The 25596-nt window shown below is 39.8% G+C and overlaps 1 protein-coding gene across 2 annotated transcripts in view; it reads right to left on the reverse strand.

The window, feature by feature from the left end:
• The window catches only part of LOC122799914 (lateral signaling target protein 2 homolog), a 746347-nt gene that overhangs the window by 73078 nt on the left and 647673 nt on the right, over positions 1–25596 (reverse strand). For both annotated transcript variants that reach the window (XM_044069312.1, XM_044069311.1), the window contains 3 exons: positions 13381–13521; positions 13121–13228; positions 2936–3039 (listed from right to left, as the gene is read on the reverse strand). In XM_044069312.1, coding sequence (XP_043925247.1) covers positions 2936–3039; positions 13121–13228; positions 13381–13521 — 353 coding nt within the window. The remainder of the gene's footprint in view (positions 1–2935; positions 3040–13120; positions 13229–13380; positions 13522–25596) is intronic.

Here is a 25596-nt window from a genome sequence, read left to right on the forward strand (position 1 = left end):
AGGGATATTTTAGAGCTACACAGCTAAGGCTCTTGTACATAACCCAAGCAGAAAGCTACACTTCAAAGTGGAAATGGATGATGATGAATCAGGGGAGTAATTTAAGAAATAAGGAAAGACTGGAATTTTGGGCCTAGATCCTCAAGGAGAATAACAACAGACATACAGAAAATGATTATATATTCATAAATTAACAAAATGTATACTAAGAACAAAGCCAACATGAGAATGGAGAAAGGAGATTCTGCTAATAGGGACGGGATAAATGAGAGAGTGCTAGAACTTACTGGAAGAAGCAAAGGAACCAAGGTATTGGGAACAAATAATTAGAGAAGGAAAAGTGATAGAATGGGAAGAGGCCAAGAAGACATTTCAATTGCAGGCTAGTGATTGCCTTCCCTATCAGGATTGATATCTGAGTAGAGGCAAAGAGATAAGGATGGGGAATGCTAAATGAAAGACCTACACTGGTTGTATTTTTTAAATGAATGTAAAACAGAAGTTGCTGTTAAAAATGTGCAGTTAGTTGGGCAGATAAAACATTGCATGATAACTATAGAAATCAATACGAAGAGGTCAGAAAAGATTGGGAAGGGAGATCAGATATGCAATTCACAAAGAAACAACGGGAGGGCCTGGTGAAAAGTATTTGACATTAGGAGATCCATGACTATTGTGAATCAGCAGCCAGTGACACATGACAGTCTAGTGCAACACCCACATGCTTAAGCATGCAAACACTACAATGAAAACTGTAGCAGCCATAAAGTCCATAAGCCACATTAATGTCTAAACATGCACTTTGCCCTGCATCCTTTCCCAGGCTGGCAAGGCCTTGACTTCCTGGTTTCTCTCCAAGGGAAGAAATCACTGGCATTGCAAAGTGTCTGTACCACACCAGTTAAGGCAGTCTTTTGAGTTGGAGTATGAAGAAACTTCTCTTACTTTATGATCAACCCCCACCCCCCAGAAATGTAATCACAGAAGTCTCTGGCAAGAAATGTTCCAGGAAGTCTCTGGATAGAGCTTCTAGGAGCCAGTCATTTAGGAAAGAGAAAACATGAAGGTCCATCTCCTGGAAGACTTCTGCCACCATGACCCAACATATTGGTAACTGGGCATTGTAGAAAAACCCAAATGACAACATTGTACTGGAAGTGATGTCCATTCAAGCAAGCCAGAAGAACCTCATCTATGTCAGAGGAACCTCATCTATATACCTTACAATGTGATGTGCTAAAAGTTGCCCATCATGTTCAGTGACACCATCCAGGTGTCTTCCTGCAGCAGCGGCACAATTCCTTGGAGAGTCATGATCTCAAGCCTGGTGTACATGATAGAATGAATGAAGGATATGAAGTTCAGAATGGAAAGGAAAGTTTAAATCCCTTTCAGAACTAGAAAAAAGTCAGAGTAGAATATCCACTCCTGTTCCATTTAAGACATTGCACTTACAACTGTTTTAGATGCTACAGTATAGGCCTGTCTCAAGAGCTTTGCAATGTTAAATTGGTCTCTTAGAGGAGTTCTTTCTGGGGTAGGACTTTTGAATTCTAAGATATAGCTCAGGATGGTCCGTCACAAGCTCAGTGTCCATGGTGATGGCTCTCCAAGCTGGAGTTAACTGCCCCCCCCCATACACACCTCCACATTGTTGTCAAGACTGATACAGGGAAGTTGTCCTATGTGCATCACTTTTCAGGTACATGAATGGCAGATCATATGATGTTTGAGCCTTCTGCTCAGGCAGTGAGGAGGCCTCTTTATATTCTGGGGTTGACTAAGTTTTTATACTCCCCTTAGGGCTTTGCCCAGTGTTTCCTCTACCTTCGCCCAACTGTCTCATTCATTCCAGTAGAATGGGAACTGGGCATTCTTGGGTTAGGTGAGAGACCCATGGCCCATTTGTTCCTGCCGAAGAACCCCTATCAGCTCTGCGTTCCCTGATGAGAGTTGGGTGGAAGAGAGTGAATAGCAATCATTACCTCTTGAGGGGAAGATGCCTCTGCATGTTAGTTTCCCCCTTGGCTACTTACTTTAAATACACTAAAGTAGGGCAAACTTGGCCAGTTTGAAACTCTACTGAATGTCACTACTGTAGTGAGCCACAGCCACCTCTAGGGATTGACTAAGTCTTAAATAAGAACATGGAGCTGCTGTAAATGACAGTCATCCTCGACAGTGGCAAAGTCCTGTTTTCACCTCAAAAGGTCATTTAATAGCTCTAGACAGGCCTGGTCAAAGAGCACTTCTCTCTTAAACTAAGCTTTAAAGAATATATCTTCTGAACTCCTCATTGAAGGAGGACAGCTTCAACCATGCCATGCGGTAAAGGCACATACCTGAGCCTTTCATAGCATAGCATCAGCACAATCAAAATTACAGTGGGATGCTTAGAAGACCATCTTAGAAGTTGTAGACATAATGCAAATCAAATACACAAACACAGGCTGAGGGAGGCCCACATGCTCTTTCAGGGCCTGACCCACTAAAGTGTACTGGAATTTGGACAAATGATTAAACCCAAAGAGGTCTATGCACCAACATGGCAGAGGAGCATATTTGTCTGGCCACATCTGCCAGAGCTTTAGGTTCAGTATGGCTGTAAGGCAGCAAAATACTGCAGTGCCTGAGACCTATGCTGAACCAGTGAGGTCACTCAGGAACTGCTTGTGGATGTCTGTTAAAGGGATATCAGTATTTGGCCCTGGTACCATGTGTGCACACTCCAAGCATAAGATCTTCTGAGAAAATTTCTGGATGTTATTGGCAGAGAATATTAACCCAATGTTAGGAACCATCAAGCAGGGTCCCCAGCGTTACATTTCCTCTTCTCTCTAGTTTTCCTGGAGATAGTTCTTTAGAAACACTTGAAAAGGAAATGAAGATGGCATGAATAAAGAAAACAAACAAGTAAAAAGAAAAAATATCTTACCTTTCCACAGTTACGACAATGGTGGCGTCTGCGAAGCAAAGTGAAAGCTGCTTTGCAGGACATGCAATGACTACTGGCACTGTCTGGGATCCACTCTGGTAGACCTGATAGAAGAAAAGTACAGTATGAGTCATAATCAGCCCCCAGCATAAACTTTCAGATAACATACAAGGCAAATGACCTCTATGAAGATCCACTATCCTCCATCTATTTACCCCATATGGAGCTTATGAGGTTCAAAATAACAACAATTTACAATTGCACTGGATTACTAACACTGTCTATGATGACCGGAGATAAGATACACAGACTATGTCTACAACAGTCAGAGGTTGATGTATTTCAATATCTCCTTTCTTTTTTAATTATTTTGGGATTTTAAGTAGGCATAGAGAACAGCCTGTTCCCTTTCCCATGGATATGCTGGCTCAGTTATGCTCCAACACAAAGAACTATACAGGACTCAGAAGGAAGAACGTACATGCATGTGTTTCTACGTAAATATAAACTAATTTCAGGGAAGGTAGGGTCCTGTTGAAATATGAATATACATATTAAGACTAAAAACAACAGGCATATATAGTTTATGACTGAGATGAGAGCTCTGACACCAGTATTTTTTTTCTAAAAAGGATACAGTATTTGTCACTACAGTAGTAAGCAAACATAAGAGGATCAGATTGAATCTTCATTTACACAATGAGGAGTTAAGCAAGGGACAAACAGTTTTGAGATAAAAAACAAGCTGTTAAAAGAGGCATGAAAATACAGCATGGTTTAACAAGAGCTCTTTAAAGAAAATAATTTATACAGAGCTGTAAGCAGGGATCTGCTTCCATTAAGTTGAAGGCTAATGTTTATACAAACTATGCGTACAGACCGAGTCCCACAAGTGCCCAAAATGTAAACAGTAAGGCACTCATTATTTTGAAATTTTCACGTCAAATACAGCTTAAGCCTGAATATCTAAGATGACTAACAGAGAAATGCGCAAAAGCTTATGTATGCATTAGAGAAAAGCATCTCTTTATTAGAGACCCAAGTCATAAAATAGACAAAAAATACATTGGAAAATACCAAATCTTCAGCTGGATAATTCTGAATATGTGCTTCAGAATTCTGTACTGTTTGAAAGGCTCTAAGACTTGTGCCTCTTAGGGCAACATTATCCCAGTATGTCTCTTTGGTTGAGACTTGATCATATTTGTTACTTCTGTTCAACACAAAATCCTCAGTATTCTCCCTCCTAACGTATACCTGTGATAATGGATGACCATCTTATTTAGAAGACAGTCATTAGGAAGATTTAACTCAGCTGGTATTCTGTACAACCAATGCAACTGGCAAGACAGAAGGGAAAGAATGCTACCACTGTTGAAAAAACATCAAAGTGTCTATTAAATTCCAGACAGTGTTTGCAAAGGAAATGTAAGGAATGAAAGACAATCAAGCAAAGCTGACCAGGAGGGTAACATCACTTCAAGTTCCACACAGCCAGAATAGTGCCATATGCATTGAGACCAGAGGCACAGCTGCAAATACTTAGAATCAGGAATCTTCTCTAAAGTTGATTGGAATGAGTGGCAACACTCACTGTACTTACAGATGAGTAATGGGAAGTAAGGAGAAGCCAGAATCTCTGGAGGTCATTGTGAATCTAATGTTGCATACTACACTGTGGCTGCTGCTCAAGACAGAAGACATTTCCAAATCCCTTTTTTTGGGGGTGGGGGTGGTTACTCTGAGTAGTCCCTACAGCGACCATATGGCAGAAGACAAATACAGGGTATCCTGAATAAAAGTGCTACATGAACAAAATAGTAATGATAAGTCAAAATGCTGAAGACCCTCTGAGCAACTGAGGTGTGTTTTAGACAGATTATAGGAATACAGACCTGGTTAGTAGAAGCACTGTGACTCAGAGAGGAAATATTGTACCAGTGGCATCCATCCAGCCATCAAGTCCACAACCCCTTCTTCCTATTTTTGTACATGGGGTCAGGGTGTTACTTCAACAGTGACAACTATCTAAGCCAAGGTTTACACATATTAATGACTAAAACTGAATTGTGAAATCACTAACTGGAATGCAGGATGCACTAAAGGCACCTAGTCCTGTCTGAACTTTATATTGTTTACTCCTACTTTACACATTGCTTGGTCATATTTATTTAATTTTATTTATTTGCCACTTGTTAACCGGGTTAATCTGGCTGGGCAGGTGCCCTTTTTCAGCAGAGACTCAAGGAGAAAGGCTCCAGAAAACAATGTTTACAGTTAGTTATAAAAGTGATTAACAGGTGTATACAAGAGAGAAAATACAGATATATACACAAACATTAACAAAAATCATGAAACAAAATCATAAAATTATAATATACATTGTGATAAACATTTGTAAAAGCTGCACTTAGTAACCTTCAAATAATACTATGTGAAATCTAGTTATATGGTAGGAGAAAGAGGAGAAGGGAGAAGGGGAAAGGGAGGACTAGAGGATAGGCAGGTCCTATTTTTAGCACAGAGTCAAGTCCTGGAAAAATACTGGGGAGGCAGGGTAAGAGCAGGAGAGACATAGGTGAGAGTTGTAGGATGCACTAAAAAGTCATTAATAGACCTACAAAGGAATTTTTTTTTATTTCTGAGGGATATAGGTGAGAGTTGCAAGATGCACTAAAAAAAGTACATTAAGAAACTTGTAGTATAGGTTACTGAGAATGGTGGTAGAAAGCTTACTAGCAGGGGAGTCTAGGATAGAGGAAAACAGAGGTAGTGGTTTGATGGAAGAAGAGGGCTGGGTAGGAAAAAAGAATGTCAAGTAGGGTCTTTACAGGGGCAGGACCAAGAGTTGTGTAGGTAGTCCTTTAGGGCAAGTTTGAAGTTGTTTGAATTTTGGAGAGATCTGATTGGGAATGGGAGCTTGATCCAAGATGTACAGACTACGTGACTATTAAAACTTTTACCTATGGTTTTATTAGGTTTGGAAACTTGGAGTAGGTGTTGGTCAGAGCTGCAAAGTTCACGGTTATGGACATAGGGAGAGACAAGAGTTGTTAATGAGGGACAAGCTAGGGGTTGAAGCAAGATGGAGTGTGTCATGTAAAGTTGATGCAAAAGGAGTTGGATATGGAGCTCTAGCCAGTTTAGTTTTTTTAGAGCGTGGCAGTGGTGTGTGCGATAGGGGAGATTTATGGAAAACTTGGCAATTTTATGATAAGTAAGTTCAAGTTTGTTAAGGAGGTTTTTTGGAGGTTGGTGAAAACAGGGGCAGCATATAGTAGAGTAGGAAGGAGGTAGGCTTGGGCAAGGGATACTTTGGATTCTTTAGTAAGAAATTTTTTATATTTCTGTCTAAAAATCCAAGTTTCTGGTGGGTCTTTTTGATCCAGTTATTGATATGGGTGTCGAATTTTAGTTCGTCATACATGAGTATGCCAAGAAGTTTAGTGTGGGACTCTGCCAGAATAGTTGTGTTGTTTAGGGATGAGATAGAGAAGGAAGATTTGAGGTGTTGGAGAGGTGTGGGAAGGAAAATAATAAGTTTATTTTGTTGGGGTTAAGAAGGAGTTGGTTAGTAGTGAGCCATCTTTCAACAGAGTGTAATGTGTCTTGTGTGAGGGCATGTAGGTGGGTTAGATTGTCAGAGGTGAAGATGATTGTGGAGTCATCAGCATATTGTATAAGTTTAGAGTGGGAGCAGGACTGGAAGAGATAATTAGTAAAGATATTGAACAGTAGGGGACCCAGGATGGATCCTTGGGGGACTCCAGTGAGAATGGGTAGGAATGGAGAACAAGCTGACAACCATTTGACCGACTAAGCTCTTTTAGATAGGTATGAAGAAAAGCAGTTAAGGGTGGAGGTAGAGAGGTTGAAGGAAAAAAGCTTGGAGAGCAAGAGGTTATGTGAAACAGTATCAAAAGCTTTAGAAAGGTCCTGAAAGAGGGAAGATACCTCACTTTTGTTCTTTGTATTGTTGTGCCTGGATTATGACTGAAAGGTTTCATGGACCACAACAGTTACACATGGATTAAAATTAATTAAGTAATTTAAAAAGTCATAACTACAGACCTAAATTCCAAAGTGGTGTAGAACAAAAAGACCAACAAACAAAAGAACTGTTCTACTGGAAAATCAACTTGAAAGGAATCTCAGACGCTATTTTAGGTTGAAGCACGTTTTGATTTTAATTAATACAAACACAAAGAACTTCCTCAGAATCTAAAACATGGAATATACTTACCTGTTTTAAAATGGTGCCAAAGATCACATGATTGATGAACAACCAACAGAATTATGATTAAAAGGTGTTCTCTTAAAGAAACAGTGCTAAAACTTGCAACAAAGTAACTATACATACAATTCAAACACTTAGTTCCTGTGCTGAATAATTTAAATAGAAAAATGATAGAAATGTTGAATTAAAATAGTTAAAGCTTCTGAGCTATAAGAAAACACTTGATGCTGACAGATTCATTGAGGCCATATGCTTTATTGGCTCTCAGTTTAATCTGCCACAATGATTCATGGCATTCTAAAAGGACTTTAAAATTCCCAGAGAAACTGTCATAATTAACTGAATCTAATACAAAAAAAGAAATCTTTTTGAAGTCTAAACATGTCAACGAGTGCTTAGCTAAAGCATTAGTATCATATTTTTTCTGATGGAGAGAGTGTGTTCATACATTCAGTTTGATCATCTTCTGATGGTCTTGTCAATGTAAAACTTGGTCATGATGCACATGTTGCCAAATAGACCACATACCTAGTGTCACAGTTATATCTCCTTTTCATCCATACATCTAGGTCTAAAGAAGGAATGAATGCATGAGATGTGTTACTTATATAGCTTATATTGCTTGCACTTGCTGCATTTATAAGTTCCAGGAGTTGTAAGTGAAGACAAAGGATCAACAGTTGGATGTTCAAGAATTGAATTGATGTTATAAGTTTTTTTGTAAGTGAAAAGTGAATGATCCCACAAAACGTTAGCCAACTAAGTATACCCAAATAATCTTCCAATTGTCCCTAAGCACTTCTCTGATTAGGGACATGTCAGTAGTAATAGGAACGGGGAAGGCTCCTCTGTAACAATCACATTGTTCTGTTAGACAGTAGGTGTGTCACAGACAACCAGCAAAGAAGTCGAAGAGCAGTGGTGCAAGATAGGTCTAGCATGGTCATTTCTGAGCAACAAAACTTCGTGTTCAGTTTCACTTGGCCAATCATACTGGTAGACTGTGTACTGGAAAAAGGACTTTAGAATGGCCATCACTTGTAGGAAGATTTGATCGTCACTGGTCAACCTACTCAGCCATAAATACTGTCCCTTGATGACTCCCCTCTTCATATGCTAAGGATGCTGGCTGTCTCTGTGAAGGTACTGGTTCATAAAAGTGTCTTTGTGGAAGATTCTGCTGAGAAAAATAACATGGACATTGTTAACAGAAAGACTGATTTCTAAAAAGTTGATATTCTTCCCAAACCCACTCAACGTGAACTTGAGGAAAGAGGTACTCTCATTGACAATAGAGAAGAACTGGTCAATTTCTTCAGAGGTACCATTCCAAACAAAAATCAAATCATTTATGTACCTCTTGTAGAACACTAGCTTACTAAACAACTGGTGGGTTTTCAGGTGTGCCTGTTCCCACCAGCTCATGACCAAATTGGCGAAAACAGGTGCCACCCTTGCATCCATCACCACACCAGTGATCTGTTTGAAATATTTTCCTAAAAAGGCAAAACAATTGTTGTCCAAGATGATCTCCAACATTGTGCACACACTGTTTATCAGACAATTGTTAAAATCTGTGAACCTGCTGAGGTATCTTCTTACAAAGTCAATGCCAGTTTCCTGTTTATTGCAAGTGTAGAGTGATATTACATCTACAGATGCAAAGACCCATTCTTTCTCAACCCTGGGTAATTCACTCAAAAGTTCCAATAAATGCTATGAATCACAAATGTAAAACTTGGAAGTCTGCACCACAGGTTTTAAAAGATAGTAAAGGAAGATATTAATTGGTTCAGTCTTATAATACCCTGCAGAGACAACTGGTCGAAAGGAAGGGTTGTGCAAATCTTTATGCACTTTAGGGATACCAAAGATTTTAGCCATTTTTGGAAATTGAACTTGCAGAAACTCATAGGTGTCATGATCAATATTGCCTTGACTCAGAAGGTCAAAGAGCATGCTATCTAGCTCTGAAAAACATCTCTGAATTCCGTCAATGGTCACCTCTTCGTAACAACTTTGGTCATTAATTAAACGAAAGATGGCTTGGTTCTAATCATTTACATCCATAAGCACCACCACTATCATCCCATCCCTGTCTGCCTTTACAGCCCGTGCATTCTTGTTTTCTGATAGATCCTTTAAGGCAGACTTCTCTGGTACAGCGAGATTGTAGAACTTTGGTTTAGACCCAAGCTTCCTCCTGAGCTGATCTTCGCAGAGGTCATGAAAAACTTCCAACGTATTGTGAAGGATGGGATTATAAGTGCTTCTTTTGGTTGGTAAAAATTTTGTCTGGAAAATGTGAAATGTCATGTAAATATATTGAAGGTTTAACTTGCAGACATATAGCTTGAAGTCAGTCAAGACTGCTGTAATGTTGGCTGACTGAGAAGGAATGAAGGAGAATCTTTTAGACAAAGCAGAGGTGTGCGATTCATTCAGAGTTAGATTACTTAGGCTAAGAATCTTGATACAATGGTTTCATTCTTCTTTTTGTTCCCCCCCCCACCCTTTTCCTTGCTTCTTTCCCCCTGCTTGCCACTTTGAGGTCCTGATGCTCCATGAGGGATGTAATAAAAAAGGAGCCGGTGAAAGTAGTGGGGGTGGGGGTAAGGTGCTGTTTTCTAGTCGTTGTTCCTCCTGGACGACAGTCCTATCATGGAATAGTGAACCATCATTCATTCATCCTACTGTCTCAACTGTTTTTCAGCCAGTGAATGTTTTGCTATAGAATAGGTTTCCAAACTGCTGTAAATGGTCCTTCACAGCAACAAAGGACTAGATCACTCATCTTTAGACACTAACACATTTTGGTTCAGTTCTGCTTTCAGGGTTGTCATGTGGTATCCTGCCTTACAGAACTGACTCTGTGTTACTGCTCAAGTTCCTGGCTGGTATGGAATGACACACTGCTTTTACACCATGACTTTTAATAAACGACAAAATAAATTATGCTATTATAAGAAGCTCTTAGGGAGTAATTAACTTCTGCTAATATCCATAAAGAAACCAGCAAATGGGTTAGATTTTCAGTCCCAGGAAAGGAATTTCAGAAATGACTGCAGCTAGTTTTTAATGTTCGTTCCTCTGTAAGGGCAGTTTCTTATGACTGAATATAAAGGTTCACAGTTCATAGCCATTTACTAGGCATGTAGTAGTGCAGACCATTAAGGATTCTAGCCCTAATTCCCAAATTGCCCCAAAGCATTATCTGGTTAAGTGACTTGCTTAAGGTCACCCACTAGGTAAATGAAGGTGGAAATATTCAAACCATACACCCTTGGCATACGAAGCAGCTCATTAATAAGTTAAAGCTTTAGTCATCTGAGCTAACTACCAGACAGACAGACACTGTGATAATACTGATGAGTTTCCAGGTTACTATATAAAAAAACAAAGGAACTCAGTAGTTGTAATTCATTAAAACTTTATTACACATTTACAGTGAAACAGCTGCTGGTCACTGACAGTGACATTTGCAGAAAGTTTAGGAATGACCTTAAACTCTCCAAGGTGTATCGACTGGTGGTAAAACAATAATTAATTAGTGATATTAAGCTAGACTCAGTGGTGAGCCTTTGTGTATACTTTAGCTCTATGATAGTCATTCTTGAGAAACTACAGTCCCAAGTAATATGAATGATTCATGAAGAACAAGAGCATACTGACATAATGGAATTGTGTATTCCTGTACTGACAAATTGTAGGTCTGGCTTATTACTGTGTTAGATAACATATGGTAGGGTTAGATGACATATGGTTTGTTCCACCAGCAGTACAAACCCAGAGTAGCAATTAGTGCTATGGCAGCATTCATACAGACTTCACGGGACCTTTCATTGAAAGTGTATTTGACATACAATAATGCTTATTCAAACTGACTGGAGCAGGTTAGCGTGAAAACAACTACTATACAGAAAATGAGTGCTTGACAATTTACTGAAAAGTGGTGTCAAAATGTTATAATATTATTAGTACAGTGGTAAAATGTAAAAAATGTTTTCCTGGGAACCAAGAACATCCTGGAGTAAAATCTCTTTCCTCTTACATTAGGGGGTACCTCTTGAATTGTTCCTTGTGCGAGGAGTTCCTGTAGAACATGAGGAAAGGAAGCCAGTTAGTCTCAAGGAGGTTGTGGAATGCCTTTGGGAGCAGGTCTGGATTCCAATACCATGAAGTATTTCTGTTTTATTATAGAGAGGACCCAAGAGTCATGAGTAACCTGATTCCAAGCAGGGAAGGAGAGAGAGAGAGAGAGAGAGAGAGAGAGAGAGAGAGAGATGCATGGAAGGAGGGGTGTCTGGATCCAATGCCTGGTAGTCACAGGCTACCAGGCTTAGTCTGAAAGGGCTGTTTGGCAGCAGGAGTAGAGGGAGCAGACCTAGAGGAGGACTGTTTCCTGGAATCTCTTTTGCCTTTGAGTAGCATCTTTCTGGCAGGCCTTCTCACAAAGGAAGCTTTGGCAGGGTAGTTCCTTTGAAAACGAGGAACTGAGGAGACAAAAATGTGTCTCAGATCCTGCAGCTCCTTACCCTTCTCTTGAAGGACCTTGAAAGGTTCAGCAGCTGCTGAACCAAATAGAGCGTTGTTGTCCAAGGGAGCACCCATGAGTTTAGACTTAAAAGTCTTCAGGGAGAGCCTGCAACCTAAGCCAGGAATACTTCCTGATGACAGACCCTGAGGCAGCATTTCTAGATGAGGCCTCTATTGCATCATAACTGCAGTTGATAGAGTGATTAGTTACTTGAGTGCAAGACTTCAGGAGAGTAGAGATTTTTGCCTTGGCCGGGGACTCAGGGAGGTCCCCCTATTGTTTAGCCACATCAGAAAGAACAGCCAGTGAGTACTTGGCCATGTGAGTTTGGTAGTTAATAGTTCTCACTGCTAAAGTAGCAGATGTGTAGACTTTTTTTTGCCTAGGCTCTCCATTAATCTGCTTTCCTCGTCACAGGGAAGGAGGGAGGGAGGTGGATGGGAGTAACTTGGAGGTTTTATCTACAGCCACAGAAATTATGGAAGGTGTGCAGAAGGAGCCTTGTAAAGAAATTTTGCATCCTCGGGGACCTTGTAAAACCTGCCTAGGCATTTGGGTGCAGGGGGCTAGGGAATCTGGGTTTTTAGAAGCAGCCAGGAAAGCATACAAGAAAGCAGGATGCACTGGAGGTACAGCAGACTGGTTACAAAACTCCATTTGTAAAAGGTCATAATACCATTTTTTGGGTCTCAGTGAACTGGCTGTTGTCCCACTTGAAAAAGTATTTCATCTGAACAATAGTTTCCCCAGGAAGAATAGCTCCAAGGTATTACAAAACATTTTAAGAAAATTAATTTTACATTTTACAGTCTTTAAAAAGAGCATAAAGAAAAAAACTAAATATAGTTTAAATAATTGTACCAAATTAGACATACTATGAAAACATTGGTTAAGAACAGATATAAGTTACATGATGATTTAATAGTTAGATACATTTTAGCCAGTTTATAGAGAAATTAAAGGTCAGTTAGTATAACACAATCAAGGAATGGGATACAAAGTGAGAGAAAAGCAAGCTTGTAGTAAATTTAGAAAGAAGGCCAGGGGAAAAAAACTGATAGAATTAAGGACGTGAGTGAAGAAGGAAGAGTAAGGAGATGTAAGATATGAATAAAGCTGCATTGTATATTGCTTTATGCCTTTAAATATAAATTATCAAACAAAAATAAATTATACTCTTAAAAATTCATACGAAAAAGTACTTTAAAATGATACTAGAGTGTTTACAAAACTGATGACTCACAATATAAAAATGAATATTGCATTTTTATCAGATTAATTCAGGTTCTTAAAAATCACTGGTGCACAATTTGCACTGCAGTGCTACTACTATGAAATAAACACATGATTAAGGCTGCATAACTTTAATGATTAGTATGTGTGGTGGGGATCATCCCTATTTCATTGTTACCTTCATGTTGTCTTCTGTTGTAGTTACCAGCTTGAGATGCCTGAGCATACAGCTCCTGACATAAAGCACAGTCTTCCAGGCGTATACCAGACTCTGACATATATTCATCTGGAAAAAAATATATATAACATAAATAAGTAAATGTATAAGACAGTTGACTTTCTTGGAACAGAAACAGTATGTTGCAATCCACGATTCTTCATTTCCTTGATCTGAAAAAAAAAAGATCTAAAATCCCAACAATGGATACTGATTTTTACCTTGTTCACATTCTTCTTCCTCCTCCTCTTCCACTTCTTCATTCTCTTGGCAATCAGGTTTTGATGATATTGTTTCAAAAACAGTTTTTAAAATACTCCGCATATCACTGGCAAAATTGGTCTGCAACTGATCAGCAACTCCTGTACATAAAGAAAACATATAAAATATGTGTATTGCAGTGGCTGCCTTATTAGAGAGACTGACAACTGGAAGAGTTTTACATATAATACATGCAGTAATGCTAGCAGGAAAAAATGATTAGTAGGTTCTCATCAACTGCCTAAACAAGGACCCTTTGTGGAATTATTCCTATTGAAAAGTGCTTCTGGTATGCAAACTGTTGTGAAAGTCAAAAGACCTCACCCATTAAATAAATATTTAGTCCAGATTCATGAATGCCTACACTTTGTGTTAACCTTTATGAATCCCCCACGATATTTAAGGCTGCAAAAAAATCAGTAGGAAAACTAAAATCAGCAGGAAGAAGGTGTGAGTTGTGCTTGTGTTGTCAGTTCATTAAGAACATTGTACATTTAATGTAGACATTCATGAATCTGCCCAAATCATCACGAAGGTAGACATGTTGGCATGTACTTCGGAACATAGGTTAATGGGTCATTAGTGCATCCATCACCATTCTAAACATAAATCACCCTTTAATAATGTATGCAGCAGCATATGTTTCCACACAAGAACATATCTTTATCATTAAAGCGAACAGCCCTGATTGCCCAAAACACCTGTTTCCTATCATCTTAAATTATCTCTACAGTTGCACCAAAGTGAGTCACCAGAGGACACGGCCACAGATGTTACTGGGTATTCTATCTGTAGCACAAAGTAGTAGTGTACATAAGGTGTGCCTTGCAACTGTACAGTGGTAGCCACTAAAAATACTAATGTATGGTCTAGCAGTTAGTTGCTGTGCACAAACTTGTCAGGGCAACATTGAAGCCAACAGGTACTTAAGCAATAACCCACGCCTGGGTGTGGGTAATGCTGGATTTACCCACGGTTGGTGTGGTTTTGTCATGAGGGTGAAGCCTGAGTGGCCAAACAAAGACAAACGTGGGTAAATCCAGCATTACCCACACCCAAAAGTGGGTTATTGCTATTATACAATGACATTATTTAAGAAAAAAAATACTTACTTTTCTTAAATAATGGCATTGTATAATGCCTCCGTGCTGCCCTTCCGCAGCCGTCTGGTATTCTGCGGCAGTTCTGATGTACTGTGTATGCGTATGCTTACACAGAACATCAGAACTGTGGGTGGAAGCAACAAAGAAAGCAAGATCTCTGTTGCTTTTTAAAAAGTGTCTCGCTATGTAAAAGAAGTTTAACATAGCAGCTTTAAAAAAAGCAGTGGAGATCTTCCTTTCTCCGTTGCTTTTTTTAAAGCTGTCTCGCTATGTTAAACTCCTTTAACATAGCGAGACAGTTTCTAAAAAGCAACGGAGATCTTGCGTTCTCCGTTGCTGTAACAAAAAAAAAAAAAAAAGACTTATACTAATGAAAAAAGTCCAGGCAACCGGACCTTTTTCCATTAGTATAAGTCTGATTTACAATGTGCACGCTGACCAACAGCGTGCACGTTCTGGAATATTAGTGGGGGGGTCGTCGTATAACATACAATAACATATGTTATGTCAGTTTTTACTCTTAACAGTAAAAACCTACACAAGTGTTCTCTCTACAGAAAGATCAAGTTGGTTACCCTTGGTATTCTAAGGCAACACTCACTTATACACAATATAATGCACAGTTTGCAGTCATATATCCCAAAAACCTGCCAACTTATTGTGGCATATGACCTCTCAATATCTATTCTGGCATTTGCCTGAAACTCCACTGTCAAAGTAAAAATATAGGTTATTCGTTTAAGCCGTCATGTGAACTTAACTTGAACAAACTCTGACAATAAGAAAAGTCAATATGAAAAGTATTGGCTAGGCTTAAAATGGCTAGCCTAGTACTTATGTATAAACCTATGACCTTAGGAAATACACAGCTGTTCAACTTTCCTAAAGGATTTTGTTCTGTCATTATAATACCTGAGTTGCCTAGGCATGTCCAAAGTGTAGATAATCCTTTTTGGTGGTTTTTTTTTTTTTTTTTTTTTTAATTCAGGAAAGATTGATGATAGCTTGACTCAAAGTGAACTCTAAAACTTATATTGGCAAGAATGAGGGATTTGTTCAAAAAGTAACTCTATGGAAAATCAAATAGTGTTCACCCACAATGAGAACCTGCAACTTACATACTCTCTTGCAAAACGGTCTTCCAAATACATCCATCCATACATCCACAACCCCTTCATCTCACTTTTGCACATGAGGTCAGGGTGTCACTTCAATAGTGACAATCATCTAGAGCCAATTTTTACACTGCCAGGTTGCAGTTGTTCTTCCACACCACACACTCATATGCACACTTACACCTGTGGCCAATTTATAGTGTTATATCCACCTACCGCACGTCTTTGGAATGTGGGAGGAAACCCACACAAACAAAGGGAGGACATGCAGACTCTGCACAGAAGGTACCTCAGTGAATAGGGGAACAGTTTTCTAAATCATGAACCATAAACAGCCTGGAAAGCCAGTTCAAAAGATAAGCCAGGGAATAACAGCTTACACAAATATTGAGGAACTGGTGCTACAAAATCCCTTAATGGGTAACATAAGATTTCTACAGCAAGGATGACTCCTAACATCTCTTTTACATGTATGTGCTTTGGCCTGTCTATTTTCTTCCAAAGACCCCACATTTTTAACCCCATTGATACAGCACCCCTGTCAAAATCAAATGCACCTGTTGCAATCGATTGAGCAGGGGTTGGTAAAGAGAATGGAAGATCTGTATTCAGGGAAATCTGATTTCTCCACCAAAGCAGCTCTCTCTTCACAAAACTCAAGATTAGAATTTGAATTTCCAGAGGGTGAGAATGTTGAGTCAACATAGATTTTAAGAAACTCTTGTCTAATTTGGCAAGATGAATCATGAGAATCAAGGATGCCATGAACCCTAGTATCCTAACATCCTCTCTAGCTGAAGCCTGGGACTTAGAGAAACTCAGGAAAACTTCCAGATACAAGTATGCTTTCTCCAGAGCTAGGAATACCTTTTGCTAGGAAGAATCAAGAAAGTATCCTAGAAACATTATCCTGTGAGGAGGAATTAAGCAGGAATTTTGACTGCTGATCTGAAAACCCAGGGTGAGGAGGAGATTTGTAACCCATGTAAAGAACTCCTGACACCTGGAAAAAGACTGCAAAGATAAACAAATCATCTAAATAAGGAAATATGTAAATGCCCTCCAGTCTGCAATGAGCTAACTCTGGAGCTAGACACTTTGTAAACACTCTTGGAGCTGCAGATACCCCAAAGGGTAATGCAGAGAACTGATAATGTAATCCAGATACAGAAAATCAGAGGAAACCTCTAAACTCTGTGGCAAAAAGAATATGATGATAAGCATTGCTCAGATCTAGAGTTAGCACAAACTCTGTACAGGAATGAAAGGTAGCAGGATCTGTAAAGTCAACATCTTGAACTTTGGCACTTTCACAAACAAGTTAAGAAAGAAAAGGTTGAGAACATGTCTCCAGGAAGCATCCTTTTTTGGCATCACAAGCATTCTTGAATGGAATCCTTCCTACATCTGGTTTAGGGGCTTTGGTTCTAGAACCCCTAATAAAAGCATATAATTTAGAAGCAGAGGAACAGTTTAGTGGATGGGGAAGCATACCTAAAAAGAAGGCAAGCTTTCCCAGTGCCATCTGTAACCCTCTTGAACTACTCTCAAAACCCATTTGTCTGATAAAATCTGATGACAAAGGGGAAGACTGAGAGCCAGACAGAATTGAAGTGGTGGTGGGGTGCTGATATAATCATACAGAAGAAGAGGCCTGTCACTACTTCTGAAAGGATTACCTGCTTTTTATTTGACCCCTCTTGCCACTTTTTCTTAGAACCCTGCCTGTCATAGGCCTGTTGCTTGATTTGCTTTTTGGAAAAGGAATCAGAGGTTATAGTAGATTTAAATAAAGAAGACAGAAAAATCTTAGTAACCCATATAATCAGTTTGCCTCTTTCATCAGACTGAGTAACTGAGCAGCAGAAGGACTAAACAAAGCTTCTTTATGAAAATAATTCAAACATTCAGATTTAACAGTCTCAGAAAAAAATGTATTATGTATCCAGGCAAAATGTCTCATCATAGAAGAAGTAGCTGCAGTCTTGGATGCTGAGTCAGGACAGTCATACACTTTCTTTAAATAATGTCTGGACAATTAAGAAAGAGTAATAATAATTACAGTATTCAGAAAAGACCTACATCTGTAGACAGTGGCAGACAAATTCATCAAACTATCAACACGAGCTGCTTCAACATATGAGCTTGGTAGTTCAAAATTCTGAAGTCTAAAGCAGAAGAAGAGGAAGAGGAAAACATTCTCTACCCAGACCTGTCAAAAGCTTTACCATCCTTGTCAGAAGGGGAAGGGTAAATATGGACCAAAACCTTGTTAGCTGCTGAAGAGGGACTTTATAAAGTCTGTTTGCCATTTATGGGACTGAAAATTGACTATCAGGATTATTGCAAGTTAAGTAAAAAAGCATCATCCAATGCTGACATAATAAAAGGAACAGAAGTGCAGTGTGACATATCGACTTGCAGCACATCATAATATCTCCTTAAGGAATATGCACCTGCTCCCACTGAAACATACTATTCATTCTGGATCCAGATTCAGAAAAAGACAAATCTACTACAAGAGAAACTGAAGAAACACTCTCCTCAAAATCATATTCTGGGACATGGGAAGGAAACACAGATGAAGCCCTGTCCCTATCCATATCAGCATCATCTGAAAAAAGATCCTAAAAAATTGAGACATGAGAATTATGTACAACACTTAATTTTCCTGACGCTTCACAGGATTCAAAGCCTGCAATAAACCCTTAGCCAAAGAAATGTATTTATATAAACAGAAAAACTGTTTATTTATTTAACATTTGTTGACCAGGAATGTCCAACTAGCACAGAGCCTATTTTCAGCAGAGGCCTGGGGAGAAACAGTCCAGATGCATGTCTTTGTAATGTGGGAGGAAACCAGAGTGCCCATAGGAAACCACATGAATACAGGGAGAGCATGCAGACTGTGCACAGTAGGCACCCCAGCCAAGAGTCGAACCGGAGAACCTCTTGCTGTGCGGTGACAGCATTAACCTCTGCACCACTGCACCACAACTGAAGGATGATGTTTGATTTTTTTTGTTTCATTTCCTAGGGACATCCTCAGAAGGAGACAGACTTAAAGAAGGCACTTCAGCCCAAGAAAGATGTCTCTTATCTTGGCTACACCAAGAAGAACCTCCTGGTGAAAAATCCCATGACCAAAGAAAGTGGTTCTCCTATGCTCAGTAAAGACTCTGGAACAGCCTCAGGGAACATGGCTAACTCACAGTTGCAGGAAAACCAGTGAGTGGTCTGAGAAACAAGCTATGGCCACTGCAGAGTCACCCACTAGGAGCTGAGGCACCGACTGAGCCTGCAGTTTAAAAAAGGGTTCTCTATTAGTTTTTTCCTTAGCTGCCAGAGGAGAAGGAGCTGAAAGATCAGTAAGGGTCTCCATGTTCCTGCCAAGAGAGAGAGAGAGAAAGAGAGACCTGTTTATTGGAAAGCATGGCTAGCAGGAGTCATCATTCTGAAGGTAAGTTGTTACTAAAGTGGTGATACGCACTGCACGCATTTACATTTCCCCACACCAGTCCCAACAAATCACAAAAGTAAATGCAGACAGTAAGTACTCTTTTGTCCCAAAATATCTTTTTCCTTAGCAAGCACAGCTGAAAGACAGTGTCAGAAAATAAGTTGTCAAGAAGTGCAAACAAGCAGTAAACACACTTATTTTCCCCTAAAAATACATAAATTCTTCAAATAAAAATACAGATGGTACAAAAGCAGCATTCCTTTACTGCAAATAAGTGTCCCAAATAAAAATAAACAGTCTTAGCTAAAACAAAAAATTTCAGATAAGACATTTCTGGTAAAATAATACACACAATAAAATGCCAGTCTTCTTACACAGACCCAATCCCAATTTAGCCAAAAATAACATAAACATTAATGGAAGGGTTCCCCAAAGGGGACTTATCTGCCAGCAATGGAATATCAGAGCCAACTGTTAATCCTCTGAAGCACAAAAGGAAGGCTTTCAAGGGCACCAAGAAAGCGTTGAGTGCTTTCAGCAACCAGGCTGCTGTTTTCTCCCTTTGGAGCTCATGCTATAGCAACCTGTCTGCATGTATGGAGGGGAGACAGTGGCTTTGGAAGACTGTTTGTCTGTTATTTCCTGGCAGCATCTAACCCATACAACTAAATGCTACTGCAGCAGTGTTACTGATGAACATCTAGCTGAATGCAATTCATACCCGGCAGATCAACCCAACATGCCACACAGGGAAAACAGAAAAAATTCTGAGAAGAGAAAGGCTAGGTATTTACCTCCTTTGTCATAACTGAAATGCTAACTTATATTAAGAAGTCTTAAGTAGAAAACTCTAGCATTTGCATTAATGATCCAAAAACATTTAATAAACCCCCCTTGAGACTCACACATTGACTTTGTAAAATTTTCTAGTGTTACATTTATTCTTATGCTTTCATACGCAAATTGCAAACAATTCAATAAAAAAGCCCATCAAGACTGCCTGAGTGCCAGTCACTCACACGTACATGCACCTACCACACACACAGAGACAAGCCCTTCCAGCCTATTCTAAATTTGCTTCCTTAATTGCCTGTAGGTTCAAAACATATGCAGTTCTGTTTACACAGACTGACTTTTTTTTCACCTTTTCAGAACAGGTGAATGCAGGACTACACAATTAAATGGATACTGCATCATCCTACAAAAAGCGGGTAGTGGTCGTCCTGGGATTTCATTTAAATACAGTCTGAATACTCTTTACAAATAAAATGCCTACTTTATCTTGGGCTCTAGCCTTAAAATGGATAGCTGTAATTAGTATAAAGGGGATGGTGAAATCAAAGCAGACAGGCAGAGAGTACAGGAAAAACAAAATGACAGAAGTAGTATTGAGTCAAAAGACTGACAGATATTTCAACCCCCTGGTGCTAGGGTTGTCACCTTTTCAAATGCCCAAAGTGGGACATGTTCTGTAGAAATGTCAGATTTTCCAGGACAAAACATACCTACAGCCATGCATAGTACAGAATTTTACTTTTTTGCACAAATAAAAGCTTATTCTAGTAACATTTGAATTGCTTATGTTACTTCACATAGTATATAGAAGTTTCATATATAAAATAACTGTTTTATGCAACTATTAAAGAAAACTTAGGAAATATTTTTGTCCTGAAATCTCAGGACATTTGCTATTTTTGATATTTTTCGCAGGACACAACTGCCTAAAGAGGGACTGTCCCTCGCAAAGTGGGACAGGTGGTAACCCTACCTGGTGCAAAAGCAAGATGTCAGTCAGTGCTTTTGGTACAGTGAACATGGGAATCAGCCTGTGTTGCTATAAGTCTTTGTTGAGAGGATGCAGTGGAATGAAGTGACAGAACACCTGCACTTCTGTCTTGGGTGGGGGAACATATGAGGAGACAATTATTTTTGTTCAGTAGACACTAGTGGGGACTAAGTAACTGACAAGATGTACTTCCAAACAAGGAAAGGTGATATAACTGATAGCTAAAGCATCACAAAGGAGACAGTGTAGCATATACTAAACAGCACTGCACATTACACTGCCCAGAGAGGGGTTTTAAATCCCTACAGGGATAAAAATACCCATTTCACAGTCCCCTCACTCTTCCCAAAAATCTCATTTTGCCATTCTCGGGCTTGACAACTTAAAATTCAACTTCTGTCTGAGTCATCAGGTTGCCACACAACAAAGGAAGACATTACCATCCAGCATCAGTTAGCAAGAAACAAAGGGGGTGTTCTGATGTTGGATATACAACAGGATAAGGAGGGAAATAAGGAAGTACATTAAAAAATGACATGAAGAGTTGTAATTTAACTCTTTTTTTTACTATAAGGTCATTTATGATCCAGGAATTTGCAATATTAATACAAGTGCTGATGGGACAAAGGCTGTCAGTACTGAAAAAATCCCCAGATTTACTAAACTTCCATGCGGGACTAGCTTACTCCTGCATGGAAGCACCCATTTAGGAGCAGGACGACAATGCGCCATGCATATTAACATGGCACAGTGCCCGAGCTCCTAGGCTTACAAGGAGCATGTACGAGTGCAGGGGGCATGTCTGAGAGCAGAGCTCTCAGAATAAACACGCCCCTGCAATGTAGAACAGGATAAAGGGGTAAGGAATGAGTGAGACTGCTCAGAGGTGTCCGCATATATGCACCAACAGTCCCCTATGTGTACAACAGCAACAGTATATAAAAATAAAATGAAGAAACCCGTTTTTTTTTTTTTTTTTTTTAATATGCGATTAAAGCTAACTGTAGGTGCGCGGGTGTACCCATCACTTAGCTATGGTTAAATCAGCTTAAAAGGCTGAAGAGAACAACAAGGAAGATATATGCAAATGAAGCAGCATAGCAATGGTGTAGTGGGCAGAGCATTCTCCTTACAGGCAGGCATTCCCGGTTCGAGTCCCATTGCAGCACATTCCATTTTCCATGGCAAAGCATGTTATGACCAAAATTTTTGTTGCAAAACCCACTAAATAACATATATTTATGAACTGGAGTACTGCAGGAAATCCACATGTGAAATGTCACTGTCATAATGAATAAGGCACTAGTAAGCAGGTTTAAGCACAAATAAGCACTAGTAAGCATATTTAAGCACTAGTAAGCAGGCTTAAGCCCGTTTGTGTGGCAGTAAGCAATGCCCACACTGGTTAAGCAATTCTAAAGCTAACACTGTGTAAGCAGATGTAACGGTAGGTTAGCAGTGCTTACCATCGTGCAAACCCATGCAAACCTGCTTAAAACTGCTTTAAAGTGCCTTAATCACTCTGTATCCAACGGCTCGTGTTCTGCCCAGCAACAAAATAAACAGCCTCTGGGAGCCTCAAACCCAGGACCCTGTACACTACAGTCACAGTAGTTAACCTCAAACCACAGGTTTCAACAAACAAATCCTCACCATAGGAAAATCAAACTGAACACGTGAAAGGAATCTATGTACAGTGCGATGTTGTATAACCCGCTACATAACATAAATACGTGAACTGGAATACTGCAGTAAGGCCAGATGTGAGGTGTTCTTGTAATAAAGTGTTGAAGTCACCAGGACCCCATTCAGTGTATGCACACATGAATCATGGATACCATACACATATATAACATGTAACGAATAATAAATCAATGCCAAAAGGAAAATATAATGCAAATTAAATATGAAGCAACACTAAACATTGCACAACTTAGCTTAGTTGGTGTAAGCAATGTGTAGGCTGGCTAACTCAATCTGCCCAGTGGTATACCCATTTAAGCAATGCCAACATTAGGTAAGCAGGTGTGCCCATAGCTTGGCCTTTTCAAAACCGTCCAATCACGGAAAAGTGCAGGAAATTGAGCATATTTAAATTCCACAGGTATGAATACTTTCCATAACTGGTTGCAGCTCCCTACTGCAGACAGAATGGCTGGAGTTGTGGAAGGCACTCGACTTCGAGCGCAGCATTGGGGCATCCAGGAGTCCAGATTCATGGTATGGCTCCTGGTAAAACACCATGAGCAGAGACTACTGCAGGGCCAGTACCAGGGCTCTCAGTATAAAGTGGATGTCTGGGGCAGTCTCGCCTGTGACCTCACCAGTGCACTGGTATCCCCCTGACTGGTGAGCAGGTCAGTCATTACCATGCTGACCTGAAGCGGTGGAGAGGGGATCTCTTGGAGCAGTGGATCCAAGAATCAAGGCAGACGGCCGATGCCCGATGCCCCAGCACTAAGTACTCATTCTACTATGTAGATAATGATTGCCTAGCTTGTGCACACTATGGACAGGTAATGGCTAAATATCACTGTATTTCCCTGACAGCTGCAGATGAGTGGGCTGCGAACCAGCAAGCCCATGGTGCTAGGTTGCAAAGGCTGCATCGTGAGGCAGGTTAGTAATAATCTTGCATGTACTGTCATAACAAATAAATATAACAGTTCTAGAAAGTGTTGTACCAGTATAAAAATGTATTGTGTATGGGATGCACTGAATTAACTTGACAATATGGCAGAAGACTGTCATATAGGTTGTGTGTAAATAAAGGTGTAATATCTGGTGAATAAAAGTATAACCCCTGGAGTGCTTGTGTACATTCTGCATTCATATGTTGTTGCAGTGTTTCATTCTATACATAGTACTGTTGTATTAAGCAGTGTAACCACACTGCTGAACGCAGATAAAATGTGTAGGAAGTTCAGTATGACAATGTCGGAAGTCCCAAGAGGTCAGTCATATTGTACAACTGAGGGAGACTTAGACAGAAAACATTGAAATACTTCACACCAATTCCCTGACAGCACAGTGTACTGTGATGTCAGCTCTAATATTTTTACCATGTACAGCAGGGGTCTGAATCCCGGGAGTGGTAATAACTTGTATGCATAATCATACCCCACAACTATATAGAGTTTGTGAGAATGATCAGATAGAAAGCTGTATGCATAATTAGACCTAACAATTGTACAGACTCTGCTAGAATGTTCAGATAGTAAGCTGTAAGCATAATCATAACCATCAACTGTACAGACTGTATAAGAATGTTCAGATAGTAAGCTGTAAGCATAATCATAACCATCAACTGTACAGACTGTATAAGAATGTTCAGGTAGTAAGCTGTATGCATAGTCATACCCCTCAACTGTTCTGATCTGTCCAGCATGTCCAGATAAATGGCCCAAATCTTCTGCCCGGTAACCTGTTCCCCTGACAAATCAGTGTAATGATCCAAGAAATGTAGACAGCTTTTACGGACATACAACTGATAGTCAGACCTGTACATAGTCAGAAAATGTATATGAAAACAAACCTGTCATTGTAGCATCTCACCCAAAGTGTAGGACAGCAATTCTCAAAATATGTCACATTAACACCCGCATCCTGTCAAGCCTTGACCAGAGTTTGTGCAATAACAGATTGTTATGTATAACATCAACATGGAATCTGGGAGTATGTGTAGAAATTGTCAGGTAGTGTTAACAATGATTTTCCCAACAGCTATAAGAGGTAAGAGGTGTACATTGTAAGTACAATACAGTTCACTTATTTACTTGTCTACAAGCATGGAATCTGGGAGTGTGTGTAGAAATTGTCAGGTAGTGTTAACAATGATTTTCTCAACAGCTATAACAGGTAAGAGGTGTAGACTGTAGGTACAACACAGTTCACTTACATACTTGTCTACAAGCATGGAATCTGGGAGTATGTGTAGAAATTGTCAGGTAGTGTTAACAATGATTTTCTCCACACCTATACCAGGTAAGAGGTGTAGACTATACGTAGGAAACGGTCCAAATATATACTAATCTACAAACATACCACTGTACAAAGTAAGGCCATTGGGTAGTGTAATAATAATACATGTAAGGCACAGATCACTGCAGTTGTGAAAACTACAGGGATATATTAGTTGTTAATTGACCTCTCTCTCTCACCCCCACCATATGTGCAACAATAACCTAATTACACATCTCAATGGGTACGTGTACACTCCAAACTTTTGTTGGGACATATGTCCTATTGGTTTATAAATATTCACATTTGGTTCTATGCATGTGCCATGTTAAAATACTCCCATATTGCTGGCCTGTTGCCATCAATGAAACCTGCATGCTGTTGTAATGGCCACTGTTGTCCCATATATGCATGTGTTCTGCTCGCTCTGCAACTGTTGTAAATCTGGTGTCTTGGGTTAATGGGAATACCTATGCATGCTGTTATAACTAATCCTGAATGCTGTTGACTATTACTAACCGATATCTTTCTTAAAACTGCAACATCACAGCTCATATGGGAAGGCTGGTCCCAGCAGACTCACCTGTCCCACCCCAGCTGGCCATGGCACCAGGCACCAGCACGTCTGGGGACCAGCCTGGGACCTTCTCCTCCATTGGCCCTGCACCACCTTCAGGTGGAACCACCACAGGGGATGGGGCGGAGAGGTACCTGTCACCCGCCGTCAGGTCCTTGCCATGTTGTGTAGGGAG

Source organism: Protopterus annectens, chromosome 4.part0 (genome assembly GCF_019279795.1).
Source record: "Protopterus annectens isolate FY-2018-M chromosome 4.part0, PAN1.0, whole genome shotgun sequence".
Taxonomy (NCBI): domain Eukaryota; kingdom Metazoa; phylum Chordata; order Ceratodontiformes; family Protopteridae; genus Protopterus; species Protopterus annectens.